The sequence below is a fragment of the Cyclopterus lumpus genome, chromosome 19, assembly GCF_009769545.1.
Source record: "Cyclopterus lumpus isolate fCycLum1 chromosome 19, fCycLum1.pri, whole genome shotgun sequence".
NCBI classification, from domain to species: domain Eukaryota; kingdom Metazoa; phylum Chordata; class Actinopteri; order Perciformes; family Cyclopteridae; genus Cyclopterus; species Cyclopterus lumpus.
The window spans coordinates 5,020,049-5,045,283 of record NC_046984.1 but is presented as its reverse complement, the minus strand read 5'-3'; the positions used below and the strand labels follow the sequence as shown (position 1 = coordinate 5,045,283).

The following is a 25,235-nucleotide window of genomic DNA, read 5'->3' as shown; positions in this document are numbered from 1 at the left end:
ACAGAGCTCTTATTTTCTGATACTCCAAACACCCAGTGGAAGTCCATATCTTTCCAGCTGTCACTCAGTTATTCTGTGTGACTCAAACTGAGGACCATGGAGACTAAGAGTCACAGGGGAGGGGATTGAATCCACGCTGTCATTCTGCCAATACACTTCCCAGACTGACGTTCTTCTTAAGAATATGTAACCACACGCAGTCTTAATAATGTTACTCATTATCCCGTGTCTGTGTGTGCTCCATTTCTTTTCAGGCCTCCCTCAGTGTCACGTCCCTTTGGCAAGAAGTCCGGGATTTATCAACCCCCCCTGTGTTACATTTGTGAATGTGTTCTTGGGGCCCCGGATATCCATATGCATTGTTTCTGACAGTTCAAAGATTGGTTCAATCAGAAAGAGTGTGATTGTGCTCTGTAGTATCGTCAAGTACGATGATGGGCTATTGGATTGTAATTTAACATGCTACGCACATATGTAGCATGTTAGAGTTATAAATAACGTGTCCATGTGAGAAACAATAGTTTAATATAATCACAAAAAACAAAAAATGTTTTAAAGCCAATAATGCCAAATTATTTAGGGGGGGGGTGAAGAACATTTTAAAATAGGCCTAACGACGCCCCTGGTTCGTCCCATACTCCATATTATCACAATAATACTCTTTGTGACTTTTGTGGGAAAATCAGAATGTGGCATGACTGGAAAAAATGCATTTTCTTTAATGTTGGACCTTTATTTTTCCACTTATTAACCCTTATTAACCCGTTTTCTCCACAGAGGGGGATATGTTGCCACTGAAAGGCCTTCGACAGCCAAAATGAAGATGTTGCATCACAACTTCTAATCATAAAGCTTCACCTAATTGTATTAACTTGTAAATGTAGCACATGTCCATTGTTATTAAATTCCTATCCAGATATTAATTAGTAATATGATTGTGCTGCAGGTTTAACATTTTCACCACAATAAGAGGCATCTTACCCGTATCGTGCCTTTAAGGACAAGTCTGGTGATATTCTGTATTCTTCTTGAGTGAATTGATCACAAGTAACAAGTATTTCCTGTGCAGCCAAACCCAGATAAAGCGTATTCCTGTGAGGCAAAGAGCTCCTTTGTTCATAAAGATAAGTAAGCGACAGCGTGTTCCGTCATCACAGCTTTATTTTGAGTCCACACAGACACCGTCCTGTTGCTATAGAGATGCTCTTTAGCAAACCAAATCTGAATCCGCAGCTCAAAATAGTCCCCGACCAAACCCCAAGTCCCTCCAGTTTGAGCAACGTTTCCTAAAAAGTGCAGCAGGAACATACTTGGAAAATAATTTGACATTTGTAAGATATTAAGAGACGGACCAGAACATTGTTGGTTTTGTAGGATTTACGCAACAAAAGAAATGTTACCATTTCATTGTGTCTTTAATAAAGAAATAAAAGTAAGACCACTTGTCACTATCAACAGATCAGAATGGAATAAAGCTGCCTGCAGGTGTCACCATTTTAACACATGATAAAGTCCATCCATCCATCCATTTTCAATATCGCTTATCCTCATTAGGGTCGCGGGGGTGCTGGAGCCTATCCCAGCTGACATAGGGCGAAGGCAGGGGACACCCTGGACAGGCCGCCAGTCCATCGAGGGCACATGATAAAGTCTTCAAATACAAAATATTTATTGACATCTCCATATATTATATCTTATATACACACGAAGGCCTCATACAATTAGTTTGTTCTCTTTAACAAACCAAGACCAACCAACAGTCCTCTGGTAAGCCCCCATTCTCAAAGTCTCTGAAGCCATTGGTCTCAGCTTCACACTCACTCAGCAGTCTTAATATGCTTTTTGTAGGACTTGCCATTTTGTTCACACCAAAAGCTTTGGTACGTTGAGTTCACAGCCACACCATGCTTCCATTTCTTTCTCCCCCAAAGAGCGGCTGTGGTGGAGTAGCAGGTCAGGGTTTAGGGTCTCCGTCTGCTTGGCTGGGAGGAGGATCCTCCAGGTCCTTGTAACCCAGTTTGGCCAGAGGCTCCTTGGCCATCAGCTGACTGGAAGGATTAAAAAACAAAAAGATAACAAGGACATTAGCGTGTTTAATTCTATTGAGTCACCGGACATGGAGGATCATAAGGAGGCGTGTGGCGCTTCTCACTTGTCCATGCGGCATTCCAGGTAGTCTTTGGACTGCAGTCGGCACAGGGAGTTGTCAAAGTGGTTGTCCCTCAGGCATTTCATGAACGTCTCCTTAAAGGCCTTACACTCTCCTGAAACAACCCACAGCCACATTATTAATTCTTGCAGTGGTTATTGATGACCCCCTTCGTGACGCAATCGAAAATTAAGAACGATTTAGGCACAAATCAACCTGAAACTGTGCCTTGTCTTTTTTTTTTCAGTCCTAAGTTATGGGAAAATGTCCAAAGAATTTGCATTATTCTATGAACATGTTATACTTGGATCCTTTACCTATGGCAGAACATTTGAGGGAAAAGGGTGTGTATTATAAATGTATTAATTATTTTTGAGTATAAAAACAAATGTATTTAAAAACTCTTATATGCTGTTTAAAAAAATAAAGGGTCCATAAGAACATTAATTGCATGCATTGCCTTTGATATACGTTTGTAATTACAGAATCAGACTTGGGGCCTTAGTGTCCCCCTTTTTGTCCTCTTTATTTATGTTTACAAACGAGCACATATTTTAGGCTTTTTTCTCTGTATATAACTTGTATTCTCTGTAGTTGCCCCCTATAATGTTGGTGTCCCAGAGCTGAGCAAGATATCTCTAGATTAAAATGTTAACACAAAATACATACATTAGCTAGCTAATATATATATATATATATATATATATATATATATATATATATATATATATATATATATTAGCTATCTTTAGGAAGTGTAGTTAACACGACAGTCGGTGTCCTCGCTTACCAAAATGATCCAGAGGGAACGAGCCTTTATCGGGAGCCCGAGGTTTAAAACTCTTCGTCCCGAAATTCATGGCGGTAGACATGCTGGTGATGTTGTTGTTGTTGTTGTTGTTGTGTTTTTCTATTAAAATAATACAAATAATATAAAAGCTGTGAATCTTTCATTAAAGTACTCCAAATACAAAGTCCGCAACAACACGGCTGCGTGACCCTGTTTGTCGCTTGATTATGACGTTTTGATTCGCCCGAGCAAACAGACATGAGCAGTCGATCTGATCGCATCGGCGATCGATCAGGTTTTCGACTAAATCCTAATCCTGCACATCACAACCACACATTAATATGAACGCGGGTTTATTAACAAAATATAGACTAAATCGGGTTTCCTTTTGATATTTATAAACTAGTCATTCTTAAAAATAAAAAGGTACATTTGTTATTTGTGATATTGGGCTGAACATTGATTGGACAAAACATTCAAATGAGAGAGAACCACAAAGCCCAGATAAAGAAATATTAATCCCAGTCTGCCACCAGACATGATATGACGAAACATGGCCCAAAGATAACATTTAAAAAGGGAACACACTGACATAAATATAACAATAAAAAAACTATTCCATTAAATGCACGTCAATACTGTCTCGATAGATATGCTTACAGGACAAATTAGGATTAGGATTGGGGTTCTAATCATAATAATTGGACTTTAATATATTTTATTAATATGTCAATCTAATACCTTTGTTTTTCTATATTTAACATATATATTACATTTATAGATGACGTTTTAGCACGGGCAGTTGGGATTTTAAAAGAGATCTTAAGTGTATGTATAGGCCATTGTATTGTTTGAGATGGCTTTTCAATTATGTTTTTTTTGTGTGTGGGGGGGGGGGAGGACAATTAAATGTGTTCTGGTAGTCAACCACTGGATGTCTCACTTTCATCAAATATGAGGGCCGGAGAGGAGGGAGGAGGTGATGGAACCGTGTAGGCTTGATTATTATGCAGTCAGTGAGACTCAGAGAGAGAGAGAGAGCGAGAGAGAGAGCGAGAGAGAGAGAGAGAGAGAGAGAGAGAGAGAGAGAGAGAGAGAGAGAGAGAGAGAGAGAGAGAGAGAGATTGGAGGTGACAGGTGATCGAGCAGTAGTCGCTCCGTCGGTCTGTCTGCCTCTCGGGTCGGGCTCCTTCCCCCCGCGGTGTAAGGCTGGACGGATAAGCGTTCACCATGTCGCTGGAACCGGAGGGGAACAACCGGCTCCTGCAAGACGTGCTGGCGAGACCGGGCAACGAAACGTGCGCCGACTGCGGCAATCCAGGTAGGCAACCGACCCGACCAACCACCGTGCGGATGCGGGAGCCGGTGGTCCGGTGTAAGCCGGTGCATGCAGCCGCAGTTGCTCTAATTACGTGGAGGATGCTGTGGTCAAGGTGGGGTGGTGGGGGGGGGGGGGGGGGGCAACTGGTGCTCCAAAACCCCAAACACGTCTGAGTGAAATGTGGCCCAGAAAGGATTTCTAAGGCCTGGCAGGAGACATCTACACCCATTTTATTATTTTTGTTGCAGGTATATTAAGGCCTAAAGAGACTGGACTCTGGACTTAGTCAGAGCCATAAACACATAAAACACTCTTGTTGACTGCTTGTCTGTGTGTGGCTGTCATTGTGTGTGTGTGTGTGTGTGTGTGTGTGTGTGTGTGTGTGTGCATGTGCATGTGGCTGTCATTGTGTGTGTGTGTGTGTGTGTGTGTGTGAGGATGTTTGTGCATGTGGCTGTCATTGTGTGTGTGTGAAGATGTCTGTGCGTGTGTGTGTGAGGATGTCTGTGTGTGTGGCTGTCATTGTGTGTGTGTGTGTGAGGATGTCTGTGCGTGTGGCTGTCATTGTGTGTGTGTGTGTGTGTGTGAGGATGTCTGTGCATGTGGCTGTCATTGTGTGTGTGTGAAGATATCTGTGTGTGGCTGTCATTGTATGTGTGTGAAGATGTCTGTGTGTGTGTGTGTGAGGATGTTTGTGCGTGTGGCTGTCATTGTGTGTGTGGCTGTCATCGTGTGTGTGTGAAGATGTCTGTGTGTGTGTGTGTGCGTGTGAGGATGTCTGTGTGTGTGTGTGAGGATGTCTCTGTGTGTGTGTGAGGATGTCTGTGTGTGTGGCTGTCATTGTGTGTGTGTGTGTGTGTGTGAGGATGTCTGTGCATGTGGCTGTCATTGTGTGTGTGTGAAGATATCTGTGTGTGTGTGTGTGAGGATGTTTGTGCGTGTGGCTGTCAGTGTGTGTGGCTGTCATCGTGTGTGTGTGAAGATGTCTGTGTGTGTGTGTGTGTGTGAGGATGTCTGTGTGTGTGGCTGTCATTGTGTGTGTGTGAAGATGTCTCTGTGTGTGGCTGTCGATGTGTGTGTAAGGTTGTGCATAGATATGTCAACTTTCCCCTCCACAGCTATTGGTGTGTGTGTGTGTGTGTGTTTGCTGGTGTTGTGGTCTGGTGTCATCATGTTCTACACTGTCAGCATGCTCAGTAATTATTGCTGTGTGCATGTTTGTTTTTCATTTAAATGGCCCTATTTAATTCTCTCCCCCCCCACACACACACACACACACTCCTTCCACCCTGTCCTCATCCCCCACCTCTTTCTTCTCACTGGCAATGGCCAATAAACCAGTGAGTGGCCACAGAGGCTCCAGTACGGGCCGTACGCCCGGCGCCTTGGAGCCGAGCCCGCCCAGGATGCCTGTTCCTTGGCCCTGGCTGTGGCTCCTCTGAGGACTGGCTGTTTGGGAGCAGCTTTCGGAGTCGGAGGCGCCCTCGCAGAATTAAATAGCTTTGTTTCTGAGCGGAGGACACTTGAAGAGGGGGATGCCATTTTGGACCGGAGGAGGTTATCGCGTTATGAAATAAGCAGAGAAATGGCTTTTGTCATGGTGGGTGCTATGTGTGTGTGTGTGTGTGTGTTGACAAGTAGATTTTAAAGTATCTGACATTTGGATATGGCCTTTTGGTCGTCAGTACCATCAATTTACATACAGACAGTTCATTCACACTTTGGTCTGCAATAGCTCCAGAACTATTGCCACATAAATTGCCATGAAACTTCTTTCAGCATTCATGGTTCCCGGAGGATGAATCCCACACATCTTTGAGTGATCGCCTCCCTTTTCCGGTTCAAAGTGTGTACTTCAGAGGGTCTCAACATCGACTCAACGGATTGTCTCCAAGTCTCGTGCAGACGTTCGTGGTTCCGACGTCCTTAATGTCTCATCGACAATCGGATGCACTGCCGTGACATTTGGCCATTCGTGGTCCTCGCAGGAAGAATTACAATAATTTCGGCGCTCCCTTTTATTTTTTTCTCTTGGGTCGTAATACGTTTACGACCCAAGAGCTGCAAACTGATGACACGCCCATCGACCTCAGCTGTACTTTGTGTTTAATGCTAATCAAAGCTTCTCTGTACAATATTCACAGCATTAATATATAGCAGCAAAAAGGAAGGAATGACGTCTCTCTCTCTCGCCATGTGGAGATACGTGTGGAGGCAACAGATATGCTGTGAAAGCGTTAAAGCAAGAAGGGTGTTGTTGGGGTACAATTGCCACAATCACCGATACCCGTATGGCCTTTTCATTCCACCTGAACGGTTCTGCAACGATCCAAAGAGCCGGGAGGAAACATAGGCTCCGATTATTAAATGCGTGCTTGTTTTCTCCTTTTACAATCTTTACATAATCAGATTTAGCCCCGGTGAAGCAAAGGTGGGACCGATGTCCTGTGGTGTGCAGCATCTGTGGGATCGTCGGTGAAGCTGGTTGCTGAGGGAGGACCCATCCCAGCTCATGAAGGGACTCGTGTGTGCTCTCTGATCCCACAGCGAGTGCTTTGGATCCCCCCCTCAAGCGAGGCACCTGAACACAACCGACAGTGACGGTATCACTTCGGTTGAACCCTGACAGCAATGTCGGGGGGAGAGCCGACCGCGCGGATGAAAAGCGCCCGGACAGCGATTCGTCAACCAAAACGTGTCTTTCTCCATCCATCCATATACCCCATCTACATATCATCTGAACACGGCAACATAAACAGACAAACAGCATGCGTACTGAGAGCAGGATGTAACCGGTAGCGCAGACTTATAGATGTATACTTTCTGCCGATGAGCCTTGGTAACTGTTATATGATTGATAAATGACGGATGTTAGCATTGCCATTGTGCAAAAAACCGCGCCATGTCTTCCCGAGGACTCTCGGACCACGTCTATTACTTGGGCATCCCTAAAAGTCCCAGTTATTTATTCAATTATTTGACTTGCCTTTAATTGGGACTAATGACATTTATCTTTGTTTGTTTTATACTTTTTTTGGATAGAAATTGAATAGAAGTGTCACCACTCCGAGACATTGCATTCTTAGACTATTGCACAGAGCAAAGACAGACATGATCCACAGTGACCTGGCTGTCCTCCCTCACCCTTATCTCCCCATCACAGAAACAACATCCATTAACTGGACAGAAACCCGGCTGTAATTGGTCTGAAAACACACAAGGTGCCATATTTTTCCGTTGCTTAGTCATTCTTACTCTGCCCTTCCTTACCTTTTGCGTTTCTTTTTCTTCTTTTTCCTCCCTATCTTTCCTCTGCTGGCGTGCTCAGATGAGACCGCTCAGAGGCTGAGCCGGGAGCTTATTGGTCAGGGTTTTCTCCGTCGCTCAGCAGCGTTGTCGGTCTGCCCTTTGCTAAGGACACACAACCCCCCCCCCCCCCCCCCCCCGGAGAGAAGCCTCGGCAGTCCTCCGAGGTGTGAAGACGGTGTTTGTGGAACAGCAGCAACGGCAGGAACTATGATGAGAGACGGAGGTGGAATCGGCTCCTATGGCAGCCTGTTTATGGCTTTCCAAACTGTTTTTCAATGTTTAGTTTTAAAAGAAATTAGGAGAAAACTGAGGGAAAAAAAATGCTGCCTTTTCCCATTGAAACACAGTGTTTTTTAATACATTAAAGAAAATATCCCTCGCCAATTGTAGCATTGATAATGTGTTTGCCTCACTTTTTATTCATTGCTCTACGTAGATTTTGTCTTGTTTTATTTAGTAATTCTGAATATTCACCGTCAACTTACATTTGTAGGCATATGCTCCTCAGCCATCGCGCATCTATACAGCATTCAACCACTGTGACCTCCCCTCGCAGTAGATTGATGGAGACTCCTCATGCTCAAATCCTCATGATACCTTTTCGTGAATTATGTAGCTGTGGCAGTGGGGTGTGGTTAGGCTCAGCTGTAGAGTGGGTGGAGCAGCGGGGGTGTGGTTCAGGGAACAGTGCCGGAATGATGTCTAATCAGTCTAAGATGGGGCTGAGGGTTAATCAGCCTCAGCTGGGGTTAATCTATCTGTCTCTCCCCAATAAAGAGCAGGAGGGACTGAGAGGCGACAGAGAGAAGCGAGGAGCCGTCATTCGGAGACTGTATGTCAATAAAAGTATTTTGGAACAAACATCAAGCCGTGTTGCTGCCTCTGTTACTTCCGAGACTCACCGGGTAACGGGGAAACCTGTTACAGTAGCTAAATATGCTACAGTACGTTGTCCCAAGGCGACACCTTCGGGCCGCCGGAGAGGGTGGAGGTGTGATCACGTTGTCCCGTTTGAGGTGCGGCAGGCTGCGTTCCCACAACGTGCAGTGAAAGGAAGTCGTGCACATAATTCAAAGCAGGATTGAATCGAGGGAAGAAAAAGAGTCCCTGAAGCAACCGCATTTACGTGGATGCCGTATGCACCCAGTTCACCAGCAGGAAGTTGCCCTCCAAACTGGAGAATCCCAGTGGGAACCAAACCTTTTTTGTTTTTTTAAAGAGTATTCAAGACAACAGCCTGATCTAAAAGTTACGAACAGCCATTTTTCTCATGAACAGTCTAATCCTTACCTGGTGGGGTAAAACATGCAAAATGTTGCGATATTATTTGATTATTGAAAGGTAGATCTGCTCCAAATGTTGCATGAAATGAAAACCTTTTAAAGTTCACATAGAACATCTTATGCTTCACCTTTAAGGAAGAAAGGATGTTGCGGTCAACCCACAAGTCACACCTGTGGTTGGGTTCATTTGGACCGAGGGGAACCAAAGATAAGTTGTTGAGAGACGAGAGTGGTTCGTGAGTCGTAGGTCATAATGGCTGCTGTTCATATGGTTGGCGATCAGCGAGTTAATGCAGCGCTCCATTTCAGCGTCCCACTATCACGATGATTTGTGTGATAACATATTCAAATGATTTCATTCAAATGTAACATATGTGCCCACGCTTTGCAAACCCTGAGGGTGGACGAGAAGGATTTCTTTTTCCGCCTTTGAAATTACACTTAACAAACAAAACCTGCTGTTTTAGAGTCAAGGATTGTAAGCATAGAACGCAAAAGAAGGAAAGGGGAATCCATAGCACTCTGAGTTCTGACTGCAGTGGGTGGGTCTGTGTCAGGGTGGAACATCCAATGCAGAACACTTGAAGAACACACATTGCAGCTTTCCACAGACACAATTCAACAGATTCAAGTGGAATCCTGTGTGCTGTGCCATTGTATTTAATGTCTACGTTTCTTTACATGCAGCTGGGGCCACGCTGAAGTTAAACAAAAGTTGAGTAATATACAAGACTGATGCAGAAAACAACAGTCTGTGCCAGTGGCTGTCGGGGGGGGGGGGGGGGTTCGGCGAAGACATGAGAGGGTCACGACCTCTGCTGGTTGCCGCTGTCTCGTCATTAACCCCGACCATGAAGCAGCCTCTGTCAGACTGATGTGTACACGTCCAGGCGTACGCATGAAACTGCTGCAGATGCAGAAAAGTGGGAATGCTCCGAGGCACAGGGGCTGCCCTTGTATAGATAACCCCCCCCCCCCCCCCCCATCATTCATTTATCCAGCATCTGCCCTGCAGTAACGCCACAGGGCCTTCTTTCTTCAACCTTCTGCGGTCCTAATCAAAAGCTCCGTTGACTCTCCACCAGGCGAGCAGCGAAACTGGACTTTTCTTTCATTTTTTTTGGTTCTCAACAATTCCTCGGAGATGGAGCAGCAGCTCTTTAACAAGCAGCATATGCACAAAACACGAGTCATACTATCAGGAGTTCTCCACCTCCTGTTCGCCACGACCACTGTGCATCTGTTGTTCCCAGTAATCCTGTTGCCAAACATCTCCTATGAACATGTAGAGGAGGGAACCCTGTGTGTGTGTGAGTGTGTGTGTGTGTGGTTAGTCAGTCATGCGGCCACAGTAATCTCCATGAGTGCTGTCTGCTTCTCCATAAGGCCTGACTCATACAGCGATGACCTCACCGCCGAATGGTTGGTTGTGTGATTTCATGTCAGCAGGGTTGTGTGTAGGTGCGTATGTGTGTGTGTGTGTCGCTGGCAACAAAAAAAAAAGTGGTTTGATTTGTTCTCGTAAAAGCGCCATCTCCGGTGCATCATGCTTAATCGCAAGCCAGAATGATGAAAAGATGAGTTGACATTTATAAAAAAAAAAATTTAAAAAGCTAACCTAACCCTTTCACAGAGTTGTCATGGGTCAAGAGAGATAGATCGGAGGAAGATTATCGTGGATGGTAGCAACACCCCCGGGGGTTCTTGTGCGCTCACATCATCTCTCTCAGGCAGGATAAAGAACCCACACTCTTCCTCCCTTCCCTTCCTCATTGCCTCCTACCTCTCCTCCTCCATCGTCTCCTCTCCCCTGCTGCTCTCCATCTTCATCTACGCTTTCCTCCAGTGGATATAGAAATGCAAGAGTCTTTTGGCTCCCGATCGATTCCCAAACACTGTCGCCACGCATGCACATGTATTCACATGTATTCACATGTATTCACATGTATTCACATGGCTGCGGTGCACCGCACTGAGGAGGGCCTCCTTGTGTGAGAAATGGCAGCAGCTTAGAGAGAGAGAAAGAGGACCCGCTGCTCTCAGCTGCTTGAGCCACGCATGCACTATGCATGCTAACACGTGCTAAGACAACATACGCACACGTGTTCCAACATCCCGGATGGAGCCTGTCTGATGCATTGGCAGCGCCGAGCCCAAGGTAGACTTTAGCTTCTCAAATGTCAACTGTAAAGGTCGCAACTCCTAAATAATGACATCAAAGGGATTCTTATGCTATTGGCTCAAAGGCACAAAAACAAAACAGAATTTGGTTCAGGAGGCCGCTGTCAGTGCCTTGACTGAAATGAGAAGTCAACGTCGATTTGATGTAACTTCTGTAGTTTAGTAACGACACTCCTGTAGTTATTTGAACCCAAACCATAATCTTAAGTTGTTTTATTGCCTAAACCTATCTACGTTGTTTTTGTTACCTAAATCTAACTACTTGTTTTGTTGCCTAAACCTAACTAATTGTTTTGTTGCCTAAATCTATCTACGTTGTTTTGTTGCCTAAACCTAACTACTTGTTTTATTGCCTAAACCTAACTACTTGTTTTGTTGCCTAAACCTAACTAATTGTTTTGTTGCCTAAATCTAACTACTTGTTTTGTTGCCTAAACCTAACTACTTGTTTTATTGCCTAAACCTAACTAATTGTTTTGTTGCCTAAATCTAACTAATTGTTTTGTTGCCTAAATCTATCTACGTTGTTTTGTTGCCTAAACCTAACTACTTGTTTTGTTGCCAAAACCTAACTAATTGTTTTTTACATCAAATGAAATTCATTGTCTTTGGCTTTTGATGTTTGATCAGACGAAACAAAATATTGAGAGATGTCTCCATGTCATCATCTGTTCCGATATATGACTTATAGGCCTTGTGCCAGGCTGCTGTTGATCATCCTCCAGCAGACTGACCTCTTGCAGCCCTGTTACTTTCTAACATCATTAATGCCATATTATGAACTAAAAGAACTCATTCGTATGGTTATTAATCAGGTTGATTGATTAATCTGTTAATCGTTTTGTTTATTCAGTCACAAAAGGGTGAAAAAGGCTCATCGCAAATTCCCAGAGTGCAATGTGTACATCTAAGTGACCAAAAGCCATATTTTGTTTACTGACGCACCCTTAAAAAAAAGCTTATTTCTGTTTACCCACTGAGCTTTAATTTCCACCTATCGGATCCCCCCCCACACACACATTTTCTATCTCTCACTACCTTTGCCAGCTCCCTCTATACATGACACTAGTGACACTATACAGTCTATACATGTGATACGATGACTCAAATGTACCTTTGCTAAACACCCACGGCGTGGACAGAAAAACCTTTTAAAACTCTTTTCTTCATCCATCCTTTTTTTTTTTTTTTTTTTTTTCACATTCTGTCTGACTGCTGATGAGACTGTTGAGCGCGCGTTTAGTCGCACGCTCAACATCCGGTGTGTGTTTGTGTTTGTTCTTTCCTGTCTTCTCCTTTGAAGCCATTGCATGGCCAATGGTCAACAGCTGTGAGCGCGTCTGCATGTATGAATGTGTATTTTGGAGTCTGGTGATGAAACCAACCTGATAACTACCCCGGCTGAGTTCTGATCAGTAAGCTAAATAGGATTTCACCCAAAATCCCAATTTGTGTTGGTGCCCCCTCTCCCTTGATGAGCAGGCATACTCTTGTAATGTTTGCTTCATTTATTTCCCTCATATCAGCAATTCAGCACTTTCCGTATTAATAGCCTGACCCTTGAGCTGGTGTTCTCTTTGTTGCGGCGCTTTTATGACAACGATTTTCTCGCCCCTCCTCCTTTTATCTCTCCCCAACCCCACCGCCATCCTCTCTGTCGTCCTTCTTTACCGCTTTGCCCAATTTCATTTCCTCCCCCCTATCTCTCTCTCGCTCCCCAACCTCACTTTCTCCTTCCTTTCACCTCCGTGCTTGTTCTCCCTACGCTCTCTCTCTCTCTCTCTCTCTCTCTCTCTCTCTCTGTCTCTCTCTCCTACAGAGCCGGACTGGGCGTCGCTGACTTTGGGTGTGTTTGTTTGCCAGGCCTGCTCGCTCCTTCACCGGAGCATCCCTCACATCAGCAGGGTCAAGTCTGTCCAGGACACGTGGGATGCCAGCGAGGTGGAGGTAAGGCAGTGATAGCCAACGTGCATCAGAGCTTGCATCCCCCCCCCCCCCAAAAAAAAATTCCCACTTAGAGGTATCTATCCATAAACAGCACCCCCTTTCTCTTTGTCCAAATTCATTAATTTCGAGTTTCTTCTTATACCTGCTGTTTCCCCTTAAGCCTGCTGACCAGCAGATAACGCCTTATATCTTGGTCAGATTGTGCTAGACCGTTTCTTCGCCTGTGTGTCCAGTTTACGTGTGAGACCAGTTGCCAGGCAACCAGTGTGTTGGAACCACTCCTTTAAGAACGCGTGGTCCGAAAATAATCACACGAACTGTGTCAAAAGTCTTGTTAATCTTAAAAGTTAGAGGGACATTAATAAACAATTTTGTGACAGCCACATAAAAAAAGCAATACCCGCACAAAGCGATACATAAAACACACAATGAAGCACGCTTAAGGTTATTCGACTGGATTACAGTCACACGCTTGATTGTCTTTTTGCCCTGATTTTAAGTGAACAATATGTGCCACAGTCTTTGATGCGTTCACACTTGATGAGATTGTCCCAGCTCAGTAAATTGTGATTTCTTGGGCAGTAACGATGACTGCTTGGCTTCCTGTCGAGTACCTTAAGGCTCTGGGGCCCAGCGGGTCAGACAATGTGACATTGATCATGGCTTTTAACCACAGTTCCTCATATGGCAGACAAACGATAAGTTCAACCTTAGGTGTGAGCTTTTCTGTTGGCCTCTTAGTGAAGAACATACAAACTGGTATTCATATTAATACATTACAGATAAAACAAAAAGAGGTCTGGAGCGCATGGTAACAGGGTCTGAAAATGTTGCATTATTTTAACTTTTTCTATGGAAACAAACTAGTCAGGGGACATTTTCTTAACGATATAGATTGAAAATAAAGCAGGATGAGGAAACACGTCGCGGATTTAAAGGCAGTTTTAGAGCCAACGCTGCAGTGTACTTCAGGTCAGGGATGGGGTTTTAGCAATAGGTTAATAGCCAATACAAATAAGTTGAACAAATAAATAAAAATCATTGCTCTTCAGCTCTGGCCTCTCTTTGGAAGGACAGCGTGTCCTCACAGGGATCAACAAAGTACCATCCCGGGAGCGAGAAAAAAAAAGAAGCTGAGCTGTGTGTTATGTGCCGAGCAAAAATGCCCCCTTCAGATGTACGTCGACAAGAAGTGTGCAAATAGGCAAAAAATACTTTTTTCTAAGACTATATAGTCAACAAAAAAAAGTTGTGGGGTGGATCGTGTCAGCGGCTTAGCACCACCACTGGGTGACAAAAAAGGACTTTTGGGGGGAGGCGACGTTGGCATGAGTCACGGGGTGAAACAGGAGGTGGGAGAGATGTGGGATGACAATAATTGCCATGTTTGTTGGGATTTGAGGTTAACATCTAAGCGTAATACTGTGGAGGCGTGGGTGTTTAAATATAAAAACCAAAACACGAGAGTATTAGTTGATTAGACAACTGCATTTGATTGTAGTGTAGGAAGAAAAGAAGAAGAAAAAAGAAAGAGGACAGCGAAGGCTTTGTGTTAAATCTTCTGTTATCGTGCATGCGTGTGGACGAGTATATATGGCTGTAGAGCAAATGAGATGTATCGTTGGTGGGCATGTTTTAATGAATGAGGCCCCAGCTCTTTCTTTGGCTGTACGTGAGAGAGGAAAGATCTTTTTCTTGGTCCCATTTATTTGTTGCCAGCTCATCGTGAACATTTGGTTACTTTGTTGAACAGCAATTGGATGTAATGGTCTGTTGCAAGCATCTCCCATTCTGGAATAGTGAGCACTTAATATAAAGGGGAAAGCACACCGTATGAAGCAGAGGGGACCATTGACATCCTGTTCTAAATGTCACACCCGAGGTGTCCGATGCGTCACATTTTAGCAGCAGACGTGTCTCCTTTTTCGAACTTTTTTGCTGCTGTTTGATCTTCACCATAAAAAATAAAAAACGCCACGGTGCTGCAGCCCCCTTTCTGGCGCCCCCGCAGGGGATAAGAGAGGTGCGTTGAGGGATTCAGACAGCTGGATTGGGCTCAGGGATTATCCCTGGATGGGGGCGCACATTGGAGAGAACGAGGGAAGAAAGCCGACAAATCCCAATGCAGTGTTGCCAATTTCACAATTAAAGTTCTGTCACACCTGATATTGTCTATGCTTAAGCACATTTGTAGTTTTGGAGTCACTATTCTCCACGGTTTATTTCCATGAAATGTATGCTGTAAATAAGTGTTGGTATTTAGATGTTGGTCCTTTTATTTTGATCAGATTTTATTTTGGAATCCAATTGACATATAAAAGTGAGAAAAAAAAATATTATTAAATTAAAATTGCACACTTTCTGTAAAATTGGAAACATATTGGCTTTTATTATAACTATTATAGCTGTGCAGCGTAGATGCACTAAAAACTGTTATGACAGTTTTTCAGAATAAAACACCTCTAAACTGTGTGCTGGTTAACATTTAGTTAAATAAGTTGTGAGGTAACAATTGAAGGGAATATTCCACTTTGAACAGTATCTAGCCGTAAAATAACTAAGTTGTGTTGCGTTCCCTTTCAGTTGACGGCCACCAAAGGAAACAATGCAGCCAAGGCCAAATACGAGCAGAAGGTTCCTGCTTTCTACTACAGACCAACACACACTGACTGCAAGTAAGTGCCGGTCCTCTCAGTTGTGACTTTCAACCGTCAATGCTTGAGGTGCAGCATGGTATCTATACAAGCTGTCGTCAGAAAGGAGAACACATGTGCTAACGGAATTCTGCTACTTGTTAGTTAGCTAACACAGCGGTCCCCAACCTTTTTTGAGCCACGGACCGGTTTCGTGTCGGACAATATTTTCACCGACCGGCCTTCACAGTGTGGGCGATAAATATGACGTAATAAAATGATACGACCGGCAAAAAAGTGCATAGAAATGCAACTCACCATGACGCCGAATTAGTGAGAGCCCTGAGCTTGTTTATCTGCAACGAGCCGGTGCCGTCTCGGGGGTGATGGGAGACAACGACACCCGGAGTGTGTTTGTTACGTCCGGTCTGCTCCGTAACTTATTTTTTGTCGCTGTCAAGCTCTCCAAAGACATTTGTTGTTTTTTTTACTCATTTTCTCTCGCTTGTGGCTCGCTAACTTTTAAGGTCACGTATACGTAATACGTGACCTCTTGAGATGTGCGACGTATTTCGTAAACTCGTGAGAGCCACAGATACACAGACGGATGTATCCAGTCCTTTTTCAAAATAAAACATTTTTACGACTTTGATGAAAACTTTTTCATTCACTCGTCGTTGTGTGCGACCCGGTACCAACCGACCGATCCGTGGCCCGGGGGTTGGGGACCGCTGAGCTAACAGACAACCCTTTGCCAGGCTAACTGCCTAGCTTAGCCCGTGTTAAAGACAATACAGAGTACAGTCAGTCCTCTACTGAGCGTCCATTTTGGCACCAGCATCACTTAAAGGTTGTGTGTCAAGGTGTAATACAACCTTTATTGGACAAAATATTAACGCTGACTTGTAAGTTCAGTCATATTTTGACAACTGTTTCCTCTGTAAATAGTAAAGAGAGACGGCGGCTCCATTCTCTTCAGCCATCAGTCATTGTATTGTCTACACTTGTGCTTTTCATATAATGAATGCCACGATGTCTTTCATAAAAACACAAAAAATGCACTCATGCAGGCCAGTTAGCTCCCGTTTTGTAATATTTTTTGAAAAGCACAAGTGTAGACAATAACATGACTGATGGCTGAGAATGAGAATGGAGCCCTCGTTAATGTTATTAGCAACACCTGTGCTCTTGTACTTGGACAAGTCAACGGAAGAATCCCCAAATGTTTTCCCCATAGTCCACCACTATGAAAGAGATGTATGTAGAGCTGTACAATAAGGTCCAATATGAATGTTTGTATGGTGAATTTTAAAGTTATGAAGGTTTTATAATTCATAAAAACTTCCCCCAGAGCTCAGAAAATGCTAGTGGTGTGACGTCATCTTTGAGTCCAGTATCCAGTTCTCAGAGTTGGGTGAAAAAAAGAAGCAGACTGCAGACACTGCATGCTGATGAGGACTAACGCACTGCACGCCATGTTGTTACCGTTAATGAAGATATATGTGTATATGTGTAACACTAAAAAAAAACTTCCTCTTCATCTTTGTGTGTATGAAAGGACAGTTTTTCACGTTTTATGGTTTTTCAACTTTGAGTCACAGTTCTTCTTCGTTTTTCGGAGTACTGCCCGAAGACTACAGACTTTTCTGAACCAACACACATTGTATACTTTTTCCCTTCTTCATACACTTTAGTTGTGTAAGCTGATGTAGTGACACAGATTGCCTCGGACATTCTCGGGCCCGTCCATCCTTCTCTTTTTACGTGTCCGCCTCCCTTTCCATCAGATTAAAATAGACACAAACAGAACTAAGACGACTGGAATGAGAGAGAGAGAGAGAGAGAGAGCTGTGTCCTCTTCCTCGCCGCCCGCGCCATGGTGTCTGTTCTGGTTCGCTCACTCGACTCCCCCAAGTAGGCTACCGGTTACGCAGTGTCACCAGAGGGTGCCATCCAAAGAGACACCCGCTAAGAGCGCAGCGCTTTTTCCTCTTCATGATGATGCAACTATTTGTTTTGAGCCCAAAGGGCAGACTGAAAAGGTGGAGAGCGGTGGAGAAAGAAACAGGAGGAGAGAGATCGTTGGCATGGTGATGTTCCGAGTGTTGCCATCCGAAAGAGGAAGACGCCTGTCTGAAGCTCAGATTGCTTCCTTTATTTGGAGCTTTGGTATAAACTGTGCAGACAAAGTGCTGAAGACCATGAGCTCAAGGACTATATTCCATTACAATCAGGACTTAAAGTAACAATAGAGAAAAATGGAAAACAATTAAAGAATTCTCTGTCATTGTATTAATCAATACCACTGATATATATATATTTGTATTTGTTTTTAAATATATATATATATATATATTTAAAAAAATACATAATATATATAATCAGTGGTATGCACAACATGAGTAAAAATATGCACCGTGCGATAACTTTAAATATTGTGATCCTTGCGATAAATGAACATATATACTGCTTGTTGAATAAAATCGAAGGAGAAAAAAAAAAATGAAAGGAAATGATTTCCATCATTTTTTTGTTGGACATAGTGGACTGAAAACAAAAGGAACCATTTACAATTTAGAAAATAACAATAAATAATCAATAATCTTTCATTTTCTTCCTCGATTGGACACATGAAGAGTGTATTGGCAGACAGGAAATGGGCAGACAGATCTAACCGTAACATGAACTGTAACCATTGGGCTATGAAAGCGGTACATATACATAGCTGCTTTTTAAAGTGCAGTTTTTTACCGATACCCTCTCAATCCTCTTGCCACCTCCTCATAAGGGCCTTATAATAACATGTCATGCCTCGTCATGGCGCTCACTGTAGGTCAAAAGATAAACGCTTATAGATTTAAAGCTTGGGTAACACTGCGTAGGAAAGGATTCACACGTGTGTAGGACGGGGCAGCTCGTGAGCGTGTAACTGAAAGCTTTTTTTTCTTCTTTTCTTTTTCTCCAGGATGCTGAGAGAGCAGTGGATCAGAGCCAAGTACGAGAGGAACGAGTTTGAGTTCATGGAAAAGCAGGAGCCTTACTCTGCAGGTACCCCGCACACTGACACGGTAGTACGTGTGAAGACCCTCATCGGGGTCCACTCCGATTGAACTCAGACATGAATAATGAATGGTGAGGTGTGCGTTGAAAGGACTGGGTCTCCTCTATGTAAAAACACTATTGAAGGAATAGTTTTGGTAGGTCTCACGTATGCGCAAGCACACTGGTATACAGAGTAAAAAAAAAAAGAAAGAAAGAAGAAAAGGATAATAAAATGGACAATCTTTTGTTCCGCTAATCTTGCACTTTTTACCATTCGATAACCTTGAAAACACCTCGGCGAAATATTTCCCAGTGGATGCCGCTAGCTGGAATTAATTCATCCTAAATGGCTGACTTTCAAACATTATTTTTCTCCTGTCGCCTCCTAAGTATTTATGCATATGTTTGCATAAAAGGTGTGCGTGGTTAGTCGTGTGTTTGTGTGTCTGTGTCAACTAGTATACATTTCCCGCTGTTGAAGATGGAGCTTTGTGATTGGCTCGCAGTGACCTCATTCGTTTATTGTCACACACACACACACACACACACACACACACACACACACACACACACGTGCAGACAGAGTGTAATAATATTCTGTCATCTCCATATCTGCATTCATCCTTTCTTCATTACTCATTATGGGGTGCATTGCATGTGTGTGTGTGTGTGTGTGTGTGTGTGATTGAGATTGACTGTGGGCAGTGACCAGGCATCCACCGCAGCCAATGTTGAATATTGATCCGGTAGGATGAAGGAGGCGAGGGTGGGGACAAGCAGGGCTATTGATCAATGAGGTAATGCCAGTGGAGGTGAATGTTTCATATCAGAAAGTCGCAGACGCACACGCGCACACACGCACACACACACACACACACACACACGGACACACACGGATGGAGCGGAATGCAGAGGGCGGGGAGACAGAGGAGAGGTAATCAATGGCAGCGGGCATTTAATAGGGAGAATGTTGCAGTGGAGGAAAGATTAGATTATGATGCTTGTAGGAGCCTGTTACTGAATATGTATGCCCCGCTTATCCTTCTTCTTCGAAACATATTATTGAACCTTTTTCATTTTTTTCATTCTGTGCTTTTCTATGCAGTGGTTCAGGGCAAATCGCTCACGTGTCACTTTCAGTGACGTTTTCTTTTTTTTCTGTCACTATTTGATTATTATAAATCACTCTGGAAACAAGTGAGATGGCTGAAATGTAAGTCAGTCAACCGGATCGTGCTGCGACATCTTCCACCCATTAAGCCGCCAAAATAGATCACGATTAGAAAGAGAACGCGTCAGAAAGACAGAAAAGGAGGCAGTGTGGGCAGAGCTTGTGACCCATAAATAGACGGCATTACGGGCTATGAATAGAACATCACATCGCTAACGAGGGAAAGGATGTTCTTTGATCTATAGAGGCAAATAAGATCTCTCTGTCCGCCGTCTCATTCTGCACTTCCTCCTAACACTTCTTCTTCTTCTTCTTCTTCTTCTTCTTCTTCTTCTTCTTCTTCTTCTTCTTCTTCTTCTTCTTCTTCTTCTTCTTCTTCTTCTTCTTCTTCTTCTTCTTCTTCTTCTTCTTCTTCTTCTTCCCTTCACTCTCTGCCCAGGGTACAGAGAGGGGTTCCTATGGAAACGAGGAAGAGACAACGGTCAGTTTCTCAGCCGAAAGTTCATCCTGTCGGAGAGGGAGGGCGCGCTGAAATACTTCAACAAGCAGGACGTAAGCGCGACCATGCGGACGATTTTAAAGGCATGCTTTTTCAGAAGCCGTCGACACACAGGAAAATGAATCCCGTTTTTGTCGTCCGTGTCTCCCCCCCCCCCACGTCCGCCCCCCCCCCCCCTCCCCCTTCCCCTCCTCCCAGGCCAGGGATCCCAAAGCGGTGATGAAGATCGAGACCCTCAACGCCACCTTCCAACCGGCCAAGATCGGCAACCCGTGCGGCCTGCAGATCACCTACCTGAAAGACAACAGCACAAGGAACATCTTCGTCTACCACAGCGATGCTAAGGTCATTTTATAAACAATTGTAAAACATATTAGCGTATGATGCGTGCCATCTGTTTTACTAATCCCACTTGGACTCCCATCATAGTTCATGGAGCTGTGGCTACAGAGCAGTCAGAAAGTATTTGGATAGTGACAGAGTTTGTGTTGTTTTGGCTCTGTGACAGTGACTACTGGGGGGGAGGGGGGGCTGCGGACATTTAGCTTTACCTCAATGGTGTCTCACATTCAGGGGAGGAGTGCAAGAATTGACTTACTGTTCACAAATTGGAGGGCTTTGGGGAAAGAAGAAGGGCTGCGACTGCTGCAGCGTACACACAACCAGTATGGATGTGAGCGACCTCAAACAGCCTTCAAGTGAAACTCAGCACTTTAACCTTCACTGGCATTGTTTCATTTCAAAGATCAAAGACCAAACACGACGGACAATGTGGCCCGGTCCTGTTTCGTTCAGACCCCGTCTAACGTGGAATATGTTGCCCCAGCATCCCCCTGTAGGGTCGGAGCCTCCCCCCCCCCCCCCCAGGTTATCACGGTCACTTGCCTCTCCTTTCTGGGCTCAGCGTGGGCCTTCCTTGTGGGGAATGATGAGGTCAGAAAGTTTTCCTGGAAAAGGATGATTTATCGCTAATGATAAGGACATAGGGACTGATGTTCTGAGCCTGTAGAAGAACCACCCACTCTTTTGTTTATAAATAGTTTACATATACATAATGAGAAAGAGAAAGAGAGAGAGACAGAGTTAATGAAGAGGGGGGGAGAAAAAGGGAGAAGATGTAAAGAGGAGAGTGAGACCGGCGCAGCGCTGCTCCCTCTGCTGGCGGAGCGGTGTTACTGCAGGCGGTGACAGCAAGAGTCGGCTCAGTTGGTTCAGTGTCACTGTGGCTCGAGGTATCGACAGCTCTGCAGCATCCACACACGGCACAGGCATCGGAGATAACAACACAATAAAACAACATAACATCTTCTGAGCCCAACTGTGCAAAAGAAACGGTGTGATTCCAGGCAGGACAACGTTGCATCTGAGGGGTGTTTTTGTTCTTCGTGCAGGAGACGGTCGACTGGTTCAACGCCATCCGAGCGGCCAGGTTCCACTACCTACAGGTGGCCTTCCCAGGAGCAAGTGACGAGGAGGTAAGGGAAGATAGTTGTTAAAGGTGATACCCCGACGCATTCCCACGCCAGCCGGGTGGAACATCCAACAACATCATACGTGACACTTGGGGATGGGGGACTAACCGAGCGTTATGTTCAATATCACGCGCGTGCTGTCATGTGACCCTACGCGTCTTCTGGCTTTTCTCCTCCAGCTCGTGCCAAAACTGACCAGAAACTTCATGAAGGAAGGATTTATGGAGAAAACGGGTCCAAAGGTGTGTGCTGCCGGCAACCCCGGGAAACACTTTGCAGTGAATTGTGTATTTGTTCTTCCTCCTCTCGCAATGTTTCTCTTGAATCATCTCTAGACACATTTGTTTGAGCTGTTAAGACCTGAAAACGTCAAACAATATGAATATTTTACAATAACAAATGCAAAGATGAGGGATTATTTTAGTGTCCATTTAATGCTAAACAGTATTATTTATACAGCACATGTCACATAACAGGCGTGACCTTAATGTGCTTCAAAATAACTCAGATCATACATGACAAAAAGATACAGTATTATTATTGTTATGTTTTGTCACCTCCCTCTGACACTAACTGCCTCTCTTGCTCTGCCGCAGCACACGGAGGGCTTCAAGAAGAGGTGGTTCACAATGGACGACAGGCGGCTCATGTACTTCAAAGACCCTCTGGTAAGACGTCCTTTTGTTCCGTTCCGACCGACCGGGCGACGTCCGTCCGTCCGCGGGACGTCCCGTCACTCTCCCTGTCCCCTCTGTCTCCCAGGACGCCTACGCCCGGGGCGAGGTCTTCATCGGCAGCAAGGAGAACAGCTACACCGTCCTGTCCGGCTTGCCCTCCTCCACACAGGGCCACCACTGGAACCACGGCATCACCATCGTCACGCCGGACAGGAAGTTCCTGTTCGCCTGCGAGACCGAAGCCGAGCAGCGGGACTGGATCTCTGCCTTCCAGAGGGTCATCAACCGACCCATGAGGCCGCAGGAATATGCAGGTGTGAGGATTTAGTCCGGTCCCCCCCTGAGTGTTTGAGGGCTGTCTGGCAGACATTGTTTGAGCCCTTCATTAAACCCTTTCCGTAAGTCCGCATAAGATGCAGACTTTGCCCAAGGGAATTACCCACAATTCATTGCAATGTGACGTTAAACATGGGGCTCCCGTATTTCAAGACAAATTGGCATCCATACGTCATCAGAACTCCATATTTATAATACTCATTAAAAATAATCTCTTTTTAAGTCTTTTTTTTCATAACATTATAGCTCCTCTCCTCCCTGCACACGTGCCGGAGCTAACTGCCAAACCGCTCATGACCTCGCCTTCTCTGTCGACCCAACACGTCCGTTTATTTTCAATTTGGCACGACGTCACCGTTTTAGTCTCAAGTAGTCCTCTGAGGGTTCTCCCCCTGCTCTAAACGAGTGGGCCGTTAGTGTATTGTTGTGTTAGTTCAAACCACATGTTGGGATTTGTGAAGTGTTGCTGTATTTCGAGGGCACTTATAACGTGCTGTGCAAAGCCCCAGTGGCCTCATGGGCAAGGCGCCTGAGCTGGCGTTTGTGGGTTCGAGTCCCATCTGGCACCACCTCACAGTCTGGTGACTGTGGTTGTGGCGTGCCGCACGCCTGCCTTTCCCCGGGCTCTGTATTACGTCACCTTCTGTCCATCGTCCTTTCCACTAGCTCCTCATTCACCAAGAAGAACAAGCATTGTACATTTTTAGACAAATACATTTAGAGCCCTGCCAGTTATTGTCTGAGGAGCATCGCTGTGCCTCAAAGATACACGTGAGAAAGAAACCTCCAGTCTCATCTCATGTGCTTGTATGAAATGTGAAATATTTAAACCAAAGTTATTGTTGCGCTGGTGAAAGTGTAATATTTGTCAATGAGGAGCGGGACACACACATTAAGACCACCACTCTGACGTCACACATTTGTGCTTGTGTCTCCGCAGTGGAGGCCCACTTCAAACACAAGCCCTGAAGGCCGCAGGACGCCGCGACTCGGACGGACCGGCCCAGTCTCATTCAGATCAGAGACAACCCCCAGCGTGTGTGAGCTGGGGGGTGGTGGGGGTTATTTTGGGGACGAGAGAAAAGATGAAGAAGAAGAAAAAGGAAGAGGAAGAGACAGAGGGACGCGAGCTCCACCTGTGTGTAGAGAACCTGAACTCTCATCGGAGGCCAAAGGGTGGATGATGTCATCACGATTGCGCCTACCAACCTTGTGCCATACATTATCACCTTAGCTTTCCTCTGCCATGTGGACCCTTTCCCTGCAACAACCCCCCCCTCCTCTTCCTCATCCTCCTCTCAGATTTCGTCTCGTGAATGGTTCATTCTCCCTGTAATCTAATGTAAATTATGTAATCTAGTCATTTCACTGATCGCTTAACAAAGACGATGCATTGTTAATTTATTGAATGTACAGTTTTGATGACAGTGGCTTACCGTGTGCGTGTGTGTGTGTGTGTACACGTGTGTGTGTGCGTGTGAGAGTGTGTGTGTGTGGAATCGTGATGTTTTTCGTTGAGGACACTGAGGTTGAACCTCTGGCACTGAGACCCTGTTAAACCTGAAACCTACAAAGTGCTGTTAACAACAAATATGCATTAGAAACACACACAAAGACACACAGACACACAAACTCTCAGTGATCACCGTAGCTGTTAACGTAGCTGGAGGTGGCTGATCGGCAATCCGGGCCGGGTTCTTTAACGACCTCAATCTGACAGCTGTTCTCTTTATGTATTTGTACCGTCGACCCGTTATCGCTGCTTTCAACGATTGTAATGTGACAGGATTGTAATTTATACAAACACTTCTCAACTCGGCAACTGTTCTTATTTACATTGTGCGTCTCGTTTTGAAGACACAGTGTTGTGTTGAACCCTTCAATCACAGTGGCAGTTTGTTTCATCGTGGACATCTCAACATGAATACAGATGAACCTGAAATCGAGCGGCATCCAGTGTTTTTCTTCTGCATATCTGTGTCACCTTTGGAGCTACACACACTTACTTTTTTTCACCAACTCCAGGTAGGTCGATTATTCGGGGTTTATTACAATTTGGGTCTCATTTTCATAATTGTGTCCCCCGAGTTGATTTTAACCAAACAGAAATGAACCCAAGTTGAAACAATTATGAAATATCCTTTAATTAAAACCCTGAGAGTGCAGTTACGTCCATTTATCCAGCAGATGGAGCTCTTCTGTCACGTCATAATGGGAGTTCTCTCACCAGACAATACTGATGCAGGTATATTGGTAGTATAATATTGTAATCGACGCAGCAGAATCTGTCCAATTCCACACATTCTTGATCCCTATCAACGCCCGGCACCCCCATTACCCACAATGCAACTCAATCGCAGACAGAGGATCAGGTGTGTTATGCTAGTAGTGCAAGCCTCAAGCGGAGATGAGGAGCAGGTCTGAT

The 25,235-nt window shown here is 44.7% G+C and overlaps 2 protein-coding genes across 2 annotated transcripts; one reads left to right on the top strand and one right to left on the bottom strand.

Moving 5' to 3' along the window:
- Positions 1 to 1,143: 1,143 nt before the first annotated feature.
- Positions 1,144 to 3,156, bottom strand: LOC117748711 (cytochrome c oxidase assembly protein COX19). Its single transcript, XM_034558731.1, has 3 exons — positions 2,940 to 3,156; positions 2,153 to 2,264; positions 1,144 to 2,048 (listed from the first exon to the last, which is right to left on the bottom strand). Exons 1-3 carry the CDS (start codon positions 3,019 to 3,021, stop codon positions 1,955 to 1,957), a joined length of 288 nt encoding a protein of 95 aa, XP_034414622.1. The 5' UTR covers positions 3,022 to 3,156; the 3' UTR covers positions 1,144 to 1,954.
- A 1,013-nt stretch (positions 3,157 to 4,169) lies between these two features.
- LOC117748828 (arf-GAP with dual PH domain-containing protein 1) lies at positions 4,170 to 23,779 on the top strand. Its single transcript, XM_034558926.1, has 11 exons — positions 4,170 to 4,260; positions 12,853 to 12,980; positions 15,564 to 15,655; positions 18,579 to 18,661; positions 20,266 to 20,378; positions 20,524 to 20,670; positions 21,717 to 21,800; positions 21,977 to 22,039; positions 22,394 to 22,465; positions 22,560 to 22,788; positions 23,751 to 23,779. Exons 1-11 carry the CDS (start codon positions 4,170 to 4,172, stop codon positions 23,777 to 23,779), a joined length of 1,131 nt encoding a protein of 376 aa, XP_034414817.1.
- Positions 23,780 to 25,235: the final 1,456 nt, after the last annotated feature.